We start from the raw sequence: 11,731 nt of genomic DNA, 5'->3' as shown, positions 1-11,731 counted from the left end.
AATGACTGAATACATAAGCTTAAGCAACAAAACATTGTTTATTTTTTTCAAGGCTATACTTAACAAAGACCAACAGAAAAGTGAAATTGTTGCCATAAAGTGTAGCAATAGCATATTTAGGAATACAGTACATTTCAGAGNTGGTAAATAAATGTATTCATCATAATTATTTTATATATATACAGGACTGTCTCAGAAAATTAGAATATTGTGATAAAGTTCTTTATTTTCTGTAATGCAATTAAAAAAACAAAAATGTCATACATTCTGGATTCATTACAAATCAACTGAAATATTGCATTACAGAAAATAAAGAACTTTATCACAATATTCTAATTTTCTGAGACAGTCCTGTATATATATAAAATAATTATGATGAATACATTTATTTACCACTAAAATACAGCAACACGTCTTTGATTAATTTTGTTTATAACTGGACTATTACAATTATTATTAACTTTGTCTGTACAAATTAGCCTGTCCAGGAAATATGCCCGAAACAACAAAAACTGCGAGCCGGCACGCAAGACGCTCCGCTTCTGAACCGCGCCCGGTAGGGTTTGACGATGGAGGAGGTCGGAACAAAACCGCTGGGCAGGCGGAATCCCGCGGAAAGGCCAAATAATTAAACGCTTTGAAACTTGTGTATTATAATTTCCTGGTGTCTTTAAAGCGTTCGAGAGTAAAGGTTTACCAGAGGATTGACTGTTGATAAATCTCTGGTAAATTACACACACCGTACCAACCTTGGTCTGTCTAGGACAGGGGTCTGCAAACTTTTTGATATGAAGTGGCATTTAAAAAAAAAAATTGTGATCAGTGTGCTGACGCTCGTGAACGGTCAACGGGGGAGGTGGGGTGAAGAGCTCGACGCTCGTGAACTGTCAACAGGAGGGCGGGGGGAGCCTCGCTGTGGACCTCTTTCATCTGTCAGCGCAACTTACATGATGCGGTTTAAACAAATTTAAATAATTGGTTTAAACGGCATGATAATGACGACCGTCCGTCCTGTGATTCTCCAGAACACACAGATGGCCTGTCCGCCCCTGTGTAGCATATTATTTTCGATGAGAGATGAGCGGATCGCCACTGGGCTTTCAACTAAAGAACTAAAGACACAGCCACGCAAAAACTGCGGCATTTGTACAGCTCCTTATGGGTAGCCATGCAATTTGTGAAGTGCGGGAGCGCTCCGGCAGCACTATACTCCTGATCGCAGGAATTCTACAGGAGTTAAAGAGAACAGGGCTGCGTTGCATGCCAGGGTTCCGGCAGGTTTCGCCAATTCAAATTTAAGACTTTTTAAGACCACTTTGAATAGAATTTAAGACCTATTTCACGGCAATAAAGTATGAAGGAAAATTGCTATGAAAGAATAAATACTTCCCATAATTACTTACAAAGTAAATGTATTCATGTTCAACATAAGAACAATGACTGAACATAACAGCATAACAGTACACAGAACTGTGTTAGCGTGTTAGACAAAAAGTGTGTGTGCGTGTGTGTGCGTGCGTGTGCGTGCGTGCGTGTGTGTGTGTGTGTTAGGGCTGTGCAAACACGTTCCCCTCCACTGGTTTCAACCAAGCACTAAATTGGATGTTTTTCAACCAAATACGGTTGAACTGACACTTCCCCATTTAAATTTGTACGTAGATTTTAAGATACATGAGTTTTTGACTGCCGCTAGTTGAAGCTTTGTTGCTAGGTCACTAACTGGGTGTTCTACAATAAGGGGCCGGGGGAAACAAAGTTAGTGATTACTGGTTCCATGTTGATTTAATTCAATACAAATTGTTGGGGGGAACTGAAAGGCTATTACCGCCCTGNTCATCAATTGATCATATTTGGTTTATTAAAATAATTATATTGTGGTCATTGTTAAAACATTTCTGCAATTATTATGAGTATTATTATTTCTATAATGCGCTTTCTGCCGTCATTAGGAGTTAGAAATGTAATGGCTATGTAGTAGATTAGATTAGAACCTTCATTATCATAAACTGCTGGGACATTTCCCTAAAGCCAATACCTTTTATATTGTCTACTCTTCACTTACTTGTCAGCATAGGTCGGCATTGATGTACAGAGCCGACAGAAGACCTTGTTTATATTGGCATCATAATGAGAGGTGCAGCCAGTGACGCGTCCTAAACCAGGAAGTAAGCCGCTGGTTCCCTCGACAAAAAGCAATGGGATTTCTCAAAAGGGTTTTGGAAAATAACTGGAAATAAGGTCTGTGGAAAACAAACCTGTTTGATAAATGCACGTTCTGTTCAGCCGGATAATCTCCACATGTCTACCCTACTTTTATAATGTTCAAATCGTAAATCTAATCGATAGATTATAAAAAGGGTTTTAGGACGCGTCACTGCACCACTAGAAGCCAACTCCATCGATCAAGCTGGCTGAAACTTTCTCTCCCTCTTCTTCTCACGCTCCCTGTCACTCTCCTTTAACTCCTCCGGTAACTTTATTTTATTTGAAGATTGTTTTTTGCCCGGCGCTTGGCCGGTTACCGCTGGTATTAAAAACATTTTGGCGAATGGTTAGGTGGCGCGATAGTCTGTAGTGAAGAAGGAGCGCGCTCCCGCTCACGGAACATGCTCGCGCTGCGCTCCGCAACAAACAGCCGTTTGCTTTTCACCCAACAACGACAACCGACTCACGAAACGCTATTTTGTAGAGTTGATAAATGAAACAATTTAACTAAATTAGTAGTCAAAATACCAATACCACAGGACAATTTTTTTTTTAAAGCAATATTTTTAGTGGGCAAGTGGAAAGTACGTTATGCTGGCCCGGGGTGTCTAAATAGTGTTTCCGGGCCAGCGCGCCATTTATGATGTCGAGCCCTGATGATGCTACTGTCAGGGTTAGTTCAAATGTATCATGAGCGACATATCCTTGTATTCAGTGTTCGACACAGCTTCTACGTCTCAGAGTTGCTGTTTTGTACCAGATCTGCCAAACTCTGACATAGGATTTGTCGGCTACAAAACAATATTCTCTTTTGTTTGTCTTATGGAATGAAAACACTTTTTTTTTTTATGTGTCTTCAGAAGAAAGTCAAGATATTGCTGACTCTTGTAGTACGGGAAGTCTAATCCTATTACGAATGTCTTTCACTACCATTACTCAGCGCAGTGTTTTTGGGTTGATCTATCAGTTTATTTTAATGCAACATTCTGCAATAAAAATAGCAATTGTGACTTATTACATCGTGCTTTGCGTGTCTGCTGGTGCCACACTCAACTCTTTCCTTCACAGATAAGCATTAATAGGAAATAAATAAGTTTGTTTTGGTATTTGCTGTTAACAGCAGTGACCTTGTGTTTTCTCTTTTTCTATGCTTGGTGCTTTTGCCTCCTCTGTTCTTCGTAGTGTCGACCTGGAAGAGAACAACAAATTAAATGTGTGTTCGACAAGACCAGAGTGGACAACTTGAGCCAGGACCAACCGGATGAAGGATTTGACCCGTCCAAGAAGCCGCAGCCCTGTCCCATTCATTAACCCCTTCCTTTTTGTTTTCTAACTTTTCAGCTTTGCATTGGTATCGGAGCGTTGTGCCCCCTCTCCTGCTGCAGGGCCCCTAACTGGCCCCCTACTCGGAGGCCTCCCAGGGTGCGCGCTCCTGCTGCTGGCTCAACTGAAAGCCCAGCTAGCACTGACGCAGATAAACAACGCTTTCACCGTCCGCAGCCGACCGTCGAACTTGACAACCAATTCAAACACCCTTTCTCCCTTTATACCCACAACAGCCCCCTCCCCAACTGCAGCGGCGATCAACCTCCTCAACCTTCTGAAGATCACAAACGCCATGTCCCATCCAATGTACAACCCCTATGCCCATGGGAACCAAAGTTCCTCCCAGGGGCAGTATGGACTCCCTAACATCCCGACAGAGAGGGACCCTCGGAGGGTAGCCTCCCACCTTCTTCCTGGGTCTGGCTTCGGCCCTGCTGGAGCTTCTCCTGCGGCTCCTGCCAAATCTGGGGCGATGCTCCCATCACTGCTGTCCCCATCACTGCTGCTCCCATCACTGCTGTCCCCATCACTGCTGCCCCCAAAGATGAGCTACAGGCCTGACCAGGGTCGGGCCAACATAGATGAGAACATAGAGAGGTCCATAGACATGCAAATTAGCAGGGCCAGAGAGGAGGTGAGGCTTCTTAACCAACCAACACATCCGCCCATAGACCAGGGCCCTCGCTATACCAGTCCTCCAAGCGAGGGGTTTCTCTCCTCACAAGGCACAGGGAGGTCCTCCTACCCAATGCCCTCCAGCTCTGCCTCTGTAGGACAAAGACAATCAGGAGCTGAAAGTGGCAGTAGCTCAATGGACTGGTCATCACTCTTCAAAAGGCCCCCTTCTGAAGATTACAATACATTTTATCCACCACCTGCTTCGTCCAACTATGCCAGCGCTGATAATGGTAGGTTTAATGCCTCCAGTGAAAGAGAACGTGACAGGCAGTCCATTCCAGGCTTAGGTGATGGTTTTGACTACCCGCGGCCAGATAAACCTGCTCCTGCGCCTACAGAGTCCAGTCGACCCAAGTACACCTCTGAATCTGCGTCCAACATCCTTGTGCACTTTGGACTTCAGAAAGAGGACTTGGAACATCTCATCTCCTACCCCGAAGACCAGATCACCCCCGCTAACCTGCCGTTCATCTTGAGGCAAATCCGCATTGAGAAGACCAAGAGAGCCACGGATGACTCTCAGGCAAAACCCCAACCCCCCAGAACTGTGAGTGGACTGGACAGTCAACATTTGAGCAGTTCTGGAGGGCCAAGGATGCGGCTGGAGGAAATATCATCAGCTGTTAACCAGCTAAGTAAAGTGATAGACTATGGACATACTGGCAAATATACAGGAGGTGTTGGAGATGAGATTGGGAGAGCCAGTGGTGGTAGTGGAAGTCTGATGCAAATGGACACTTACGATAGTAGCAGACGCAGTCGAGAACTACTGCAAACAAGCTCAGCGGAGGTGAAAAGCAGTGCTTTGGGTTCTTCACGAGACCAGACGAGCTCTATTTCCAGTCTCAGTTCTTCATACGGTTCACGACTGAGCTCTGGGGCTCCCCAAATCCATGATCAGACTAAACGATTGCAGAACCCACCAAATCAGACTCCCCAATCCCTCCTTGGCTCTTTCTCTCTGCCGAAGAAAGACACAGACATCCGGCTTCTCAAGTCTGAGCCCCCTAAACACGGCACTTTGAAAGAACTGCCTGCAGATCGGCAGCCGACGTCCAAAACCCAACCACCTGTTTCTCAGTACCACGGTGTGCACCCCAGCAGACCTGGCCTGGTGCTCATTGGCAGTAATCAGGCCAGTGGCACCAAGGTTCAGGGTAAAACTCAAGGACAAGGGTCTACAGTTCCGGAGCAGATGAAAAAGCAGCAGCAACCAGTTCAACGGCAGCAGATGCAGAATCAGCCGAGGCAGCATCAGGTTCAGCAGCAGCACCAGCAGCAGCATCTAATACCGCTGATAGGACAATCTCTGTGGCCACCAGGTTATTCTATGACTGGTGTCATGCAGCATCCTGGTGGTCTGTTCCCCGCCGGTGCTCCTCCAGCTGCAACACAGCAGATCCCGGGCCTGATGAACCTCCCTCCTCCGCCGGTGCCAGCATCCAAGACGCAGACTCAAGCAATTCAACAGGTCCCCATAAGTGTGCTGACTGTTGCCATGATGCATGACTATGCGGCGGCCTCGCCGAGAATCTTTCCACATACCTGTTCTCTGTGTAACAAAGAATGTACTCGTATGAAGGTGAGTGGAAGTCTGCACCCTGTTCACTTATGGAAGTTGTGGGTTTGTTTTCAATTTGTCATCAATTTAAATGCTATGTTTTTTATGTCTTTGGGAGTTGGAAAAAGGTTGAAAAATGTGAAAGGGGATCCATTCAAAGTCTTTATGTAAAACATTTTCTGAATTTACCAACAATAACTCAGAAATGCTGGTAAAAACACTGTCACCACGTATAACCTTTGTACCACTTTTTTTTGTGTGTGTGCGCAAAAAACAAAGTTACAAACTTATTATTATTATTTTTTATGACAATCATTGGTATGTAGTAGCAATTGTCAGATTTACACTAACTTTTTAATGTTGCATTGTTTGATGAAATGAGATGCGACCAATGTTTGAGACGGTTTTTGAACAAGGGACCAAGAAGACGTGCGAAGATGGCTGTCGTTCCCTTTTTATCTTTTTTCTGCCAACATTTGTATTTTCATTTCTACATTTTTTTTTAAAAAGTAGATAGTGACAATTTCTATATTTTATTCCTAATATTGGAGCTCTCGGTAAAACATTGTTTTGTCCAACATTAAGTATCAATCTTTTGTTGTAATACTGATACTACTATTTGAAGCTTAGCCCCTCTTTTGCCCCAAAAAAGTGCCCAAAAGGAATTCCAATTGCGAATACATCCACCCCAAAGCATCTTCATGAATCACGCAATCATTTAGCTATCCACCCCTTTTTGCAATTCACATTTTGTCTAATAAAAAAAAAAAAGATGCACCGGCCCACCCCTTTCCACTTCTTCCCGTCTGGGTGATTTCTGCTGAGATTACCTTCTACAAACATCAGGAAATCTTCTAAAACCCCAGAGGACAGAAGAACCAGACTGTGATCGTACCATCAAGAACCCAAGAAGGAGAAATTGTTATGTTTGTTACTGGCACCCCTGTATGTGTTTATATTTCAGGCTAAAGAATTGCTGACTTTTTTTTTTTTAAAGGAAATTGTTGCCAAAGTAGGATTTCATGTCCCTTATTTTGTACATAAGATAACATTTGTTTTGGCTTATATCAAAGCCACCATTTTAACACTTACATCTTTATATACTGTTGGCTAATGTATCAGCGTCTCTTGGGCTCCCGATTGTTCCTGTAATCTGAAAGACTGCTGTTGGCTGAAGGTTTAAAGAAACCATATTTATTTGTTTATTTTTTATTTTTTTACATTAACACTTATCAACAATAACTGATTTCTACACAAGTGGGGAGAAATGGAAATGGACATTTGAAATTGACACTCGACAGAACAACGTGTTCCTGTTACCTCTTTAAGGCTCCTGATGTCTAATAAAGGATATCTGTTTTCAGACATCACAAAAAGGACAGTTCAGATGTAAGAGCCGATAACAGATGTGTCGATAATGAGTTTTATCTAAATGCTGTGCTTGTCGTTCTAATAGGATTGGATCTCACACCAGAACACCGCCCTTCACCTTGAGAACTGCAGACTCCTCCGAACACAGTCAGTCTTTTTTTTTTTTCTACGTCCATTTCTGACGACTGTATCCCAGACTACACTGGGAAGCATCATTTCAGTTATATTTACAGCAACTGTGGATTCTATTTACTTAAATAAGTGTCTTGACTAACAAGATTAAATAATAAAACATATTTGCTTTCTAACCTAAGCCTCTTTTGATCTGTTTTTAATATGCATGTCTGTTTTTTCTTTCTTCACAGACACCCACTGTGGGATGGTGAGATAGGGTTCAAATCCAGGTACTGTGAGATTTTATTTTTCTTGTGCATACACATTTGGATGAGATCCTTCACTGAGCTTTTTCTCGTCCATTGCCCCCTTAAGTGCTGCAGATAAAGATACCAAGCCCTCGCCCAAAACCTCTTCCCAGTCTTACCAGCAGCGTCAGAACACCAGACGTGGAAGCCGCTCTCGTTCTTATTCCCATTCCCCAAGCCCCCGTTGCCATGGCTCGGAGGGTAAAAGGGAAAAACGCAGGAGTTCATCGCGCTCGCCGCAAAGCTCCAGACACAATCGCAGGTGTGTGATGCATACATTCTTATTAGACCAATAACAGTACATTGCCATTACAAAATATGTTGCTCTAGAACACATGTGTCAAACTCAAGGCCCGGGGGCCAAATCAGGCCCGTGGTGGATTTAATTTCGGCCCGCAGGATAATTTCTCATTACTATTAGATCTGGCCTGCCGGTATATTGCACGCACACCTTCACTCCATCCTGAGGGTTTCCTCAGCTCAGAGCCTGAGCCCAAACATTGATGAACTTGCACCAAAGATGAGATGCCAAGTATCTGGCTTGACCTAGCATCACAGAGCAGCAAACTGAGTTTCAATGGATGTTTCCTTCTGCACTTTGTTTCTTGAGACAACAGGGCATGTTTGGTTTTTTCTTTGAGGGAAATAGTTTTGTTGAAGCTGTTGTTGGCCTGTGGGAAAATGTAATCCTAAGAAATGAATCCGGAAAAGCTGCAGATAGAGCCATAAGAAATGAATGCAACTGATTATTTAATGTTTAATGTTGTTTTTATAGGCAATAATTTAAGCTTTGTTAGTTCCAGGTTTAATATGTGCAATAAGTTAACTTCAATACGTTTTGCAATAAACATTGAACCTGTCCGGCCCTCGACTAGTACCCATTTATTTTATTTTGGCCCACTGAGTGTTTGAGTTTGACACCCCTGCTCTAGAAGATTATCTGCATCAGCATTAGCATTTAGCTCCCCTGGAGAAACCAAAGCTTGAAATGTTAACTATGATTCTGGATTATCATAATATTTCATCTGTACTTTCATCAGGTCCCGGTCTCGTTCATTTTCTTCTCGGTATAACTCCTCCCGCTATCGATCACGATCAAGGAGCTCTGAGAGAAAATGGTCGCCAAGGAGAGACAACCAAAGGACCTCACCAAGGAGGAGAGACGACAGACGATTATCCCCAATGACTAGCCACGAGAGATGGTCATCTCCGAGCAATAGCCGCGAGAGACGATCACCTCTGAGGAGAAATGACGAGAGACGATCGCCACCAAGGAGGAATCGGCAAAAGAGGGAAAGCAGTGCAGAAAACCTGGCTAAGAAACTCCTGGGAGCAACAGGTTTGAGAAATTCACAACATTTGAAAGACTTGTAGCCCAGGTTTAAAGATGTATTGTGTGTCGATTGTACCCTTGAATCTCAGAGGCAATAAGTAAACACAAAACAAGAGGACCGAGTACTAATCCCTGTGGAACACCATATTTGGCATTTTATTGTATGCAACGTAAGAGAGTACCATTTGAGGCCGAAACACAACAATCTTCCCTGACACTCTTTTTGTTTCCCTCTCTTTAGCTGCGCAGTCTTTGGCGGACCCTTCTGACCTGGAGGCCGTGGTTAAATCTCTGGCTCCTGCCTTACTGGCCGAGCTAGCCAAGCTGAAGTCTTCAAATGCATCTTCCTCCTCCTCCACCTCTGCAACAGCAGGAAAGCCTAGGACTAAAAAGCCCTCTCAGGTAAATCTGAAGAACATGGCAAGTCATAGGTGTGCAACCCCTGGCACGCGTGCCACCACACCGCCAGAGCTCGTCTCCCCGTTACCTGCAGAAGGAAGCTAGGGTTCCCGTGGGGTCTTAAAAAGGCATACATTTGATAATCTGAATTTAAGGCATAAAAAGGTCTTAAATATGACCAAAAAAAATAAGAAAGGTCTTAATTATGATTTAGAAGGTCTTAAAAATGATCAGTTTTGAAAGGTACTTCTGTGTTGCGATAGCGTCTAAATGTGTTTTGGGGGAAATGTCCGGGCTGCAAAGTAACCAGGGCGGTAATAGCCTTTCAGTTCCCCCCAACAATTTGTATTGAATTAAATCAACATGGAACCAGTNTTCTCATGCTCCCTGTCACTCTCCTTTAACTCCTCTGGTAACTTTATTTTATTTGAAGAATGTTTTTTGACCGGCGCTTGGCTGGTTACCGCTGGTATTTAATACCAGCGGTAACCAGCCAAGCGCCGGTCAAAAAACATTCTTCAAATAAAATAAAGTTACCAGAGGAGTTAAAGGAGAGTGACAGGGAGCATGAGAAGAAGAGGGAGAGAAAGTTTCAGCCAGCTTTTTTTTGGACGAATGCTCCGGGCCAGTGGTTACAATGGTGGGGCCAGTGATAATACAATTCCACCGGCCCAGAGGGCCAGTGACATTTTACCCTTAATGTCTATCCCTGATCATGATTACCCAGGCCTAGATGAAGGCAACATTCAGACTGACTTTAGTTCTGCTTGATGTTGGTTGTGATTTAGCAGGGGTGATGGTGTAGAAGAAAATCCAGGAGACACAACACCAGCCATTTTCTCAGTCAAGGGTTGGGTTGGACAGGTGTACAAATCTTCAAACTGGTATGATTTGAACCCAAACACCAGACTGCTGTTGAAGGCTACTTTTGGCAGGCTAATACATGTGGCTAAAATGCCAGAATGTGTCATTATAACAAATGCCAGTTTGCATTAAATCAAACTGGTTAAGTTTGCAAACAAGTCCATACCGGTAAATCTCTAAATCAACCCAACTTTACTATCAACAACAACATTTGATCTACCTGTACATTACATTTGACCATAGTTTGTCAGTGTGAGAATGCCCTTTTCCACTCAAAATAGCCAAATATAAGTCAATGCAAGTTGAGACACCATACAACACATCTTCAAATTACACTAGATTGAATTTAGATAACGCTTTTATTCAAAGCAGGTTTACAGATGGCAGAACACACACACAGTTGTGATCACACACTGCAACCTGCACATATGGGCTGCACAGAGGAGGAAGAAGTACTCAGATCTTGTACTTTACTTAAAATGGTATTAAAATGAAGTACTTGAGTAAATGTACTTGTGTACGCCTCTGATGGTGACGCAGCCGTTTGATATAAAATACAGGCCTGAGCACGACCGTTGGAGACGTTAAGACCGTCCAAATCTAATTTTAACACACAGAAAACACAACAAAACATCTGACATTTTGTTTAAAAGTTATGTTTACTTCCTCGCGTTTATTATGGTCTTATCGCAAGTCAAAAAATACAGATAAAATGGCTAAACTAGTCCGGCGTGCTGCTGCTAGCCTAAAGCTAACAGCACGGCCCGGTTCATAACAACCGTTAAAGACGGTTTTTAAATGTACATGGTTAATAATCGAGTTTATTAAGCATTGTTTCGCTCCGGATTTTATTATAATATCGTGGTTTGTTTCATACCTTCCGTTATTTGTGTATTTCTTGCGTCGCTGATGTGTGAAAACTCATCTTCGAGCTGTTAGTTAGCAGGCAGGAAATTCTATCAAGACGACTTCCTGTTTCTTCTTCTTCTTCTTTTTAATGGCGAATCGCTTCCACTTGGAGCATATATCGCCACCTACTGTTGAGTCATTACATGTTCATATTAGATCCTTGTCCTTAGACCAGTGCTTTTGAGGAATTTGAAGATCAGCTTGTTTGCTTCATTTCTTGATTTACTTTCGTATATTGACTTGAAATCCATGTCCTTGACGTTGAGTTGTTCCAGTGCAGTTTTCAGAATGAATCTTTGTCTGTTATAATCCGGGCAGCTAAAAAATACATGATGTAGGCCTATTGTCTCTGGTTGTTGGCAACCATCACAATTGCCATTTGGATGTTTTCCAATCAGATGAGTTTAATCCAGAATGTCCCAATTTTATCCTGCTGTTAATGCTCTGTTCTCTTCTACTACTCCCCCAAGTGCTTCCTGTTCCTACTTCCCTTTGTATCTGGTATAGATGTCTTCCTTTGGTGTTACTGTCCCATTTTGCCATTGTTGCTTGATAACCACTTTTGTAAAAGATTTGACTTCTGCTCTACTGATGGGTACCATAATATCAATCTGGTTTGCTTTCAAACCACATTTTGCCAGTTGATCCACTACTTAATTCCCT

The 11,731-nt window shown here is 42.9% G+C and overlaps 2 protein-coding genes across 2 annotated transcripts in view; one reads left to right on the top strand and one right to left on the bottom strand.

Moving 5' to 3' along the window:
• Positions 1 to 3,825, bottom strand: part of LOC104962827 (uncharacterized) — a gene marked incomplete at its 3' end in the record, with an annotated part of 13,410 nt that extends 9,585 nt beyond the window's left edge. The window contains exon 1 of the mRNA XM_010791326.1: positions 3,756 to 3,825. Within this exon, the coding sequence (XP_010789628.1) occupies positions 3,756 to 3,825 (70 nt within the window). The remainder of the gene's footprint in view (positions 1 to 3,755) is intronic.
• LOC104962826 (uncharacterized) lies at positions 3,525 to 9,316 on the top strand (the record flags this gene model as incomplete). The annotated part of the gene is made up of 6 exons (XM_010791325.1): positions 3,525 to 5,791; positions 7,227 to 7,288; positions 7,507 to 7,545; positions 7,631 to 7,825; positions 8,604 to 8,902; positions 9,138 to 9,316. Coding segments are annotated over exons 1-6 (2,742 nt in total), but the record flags the coding sequence as incomplete, so codon positions are not given.
• Between the last annotated feature and the right edge of the window lie 2,415 nt (positions 9,317 to 11,731).

The sequence above is a fragment of the Notothenia coriiceps genome, unplaced genomic scaffold (genome assembly GCF_000735185.1).
Source record: "Notothenia coriiceps isolate Sejong01 unplaced genomic scaffold, NC01 NC01_scaffold00035427, whole genome shotgun sequence".
Taxonomy (NCBI): domain Eukaryota; kingdom Metazoa; phylum Chordata; class Actinopteri; order Perciformes; family Nototheniidae; genus Notothenia; species Notothenia coriiceps.
The sequence above is the reverse complement of the archived record's forward strand: the minus strand, read 5'-3'. Positions and strand labels throughout refer to the sequence as shown.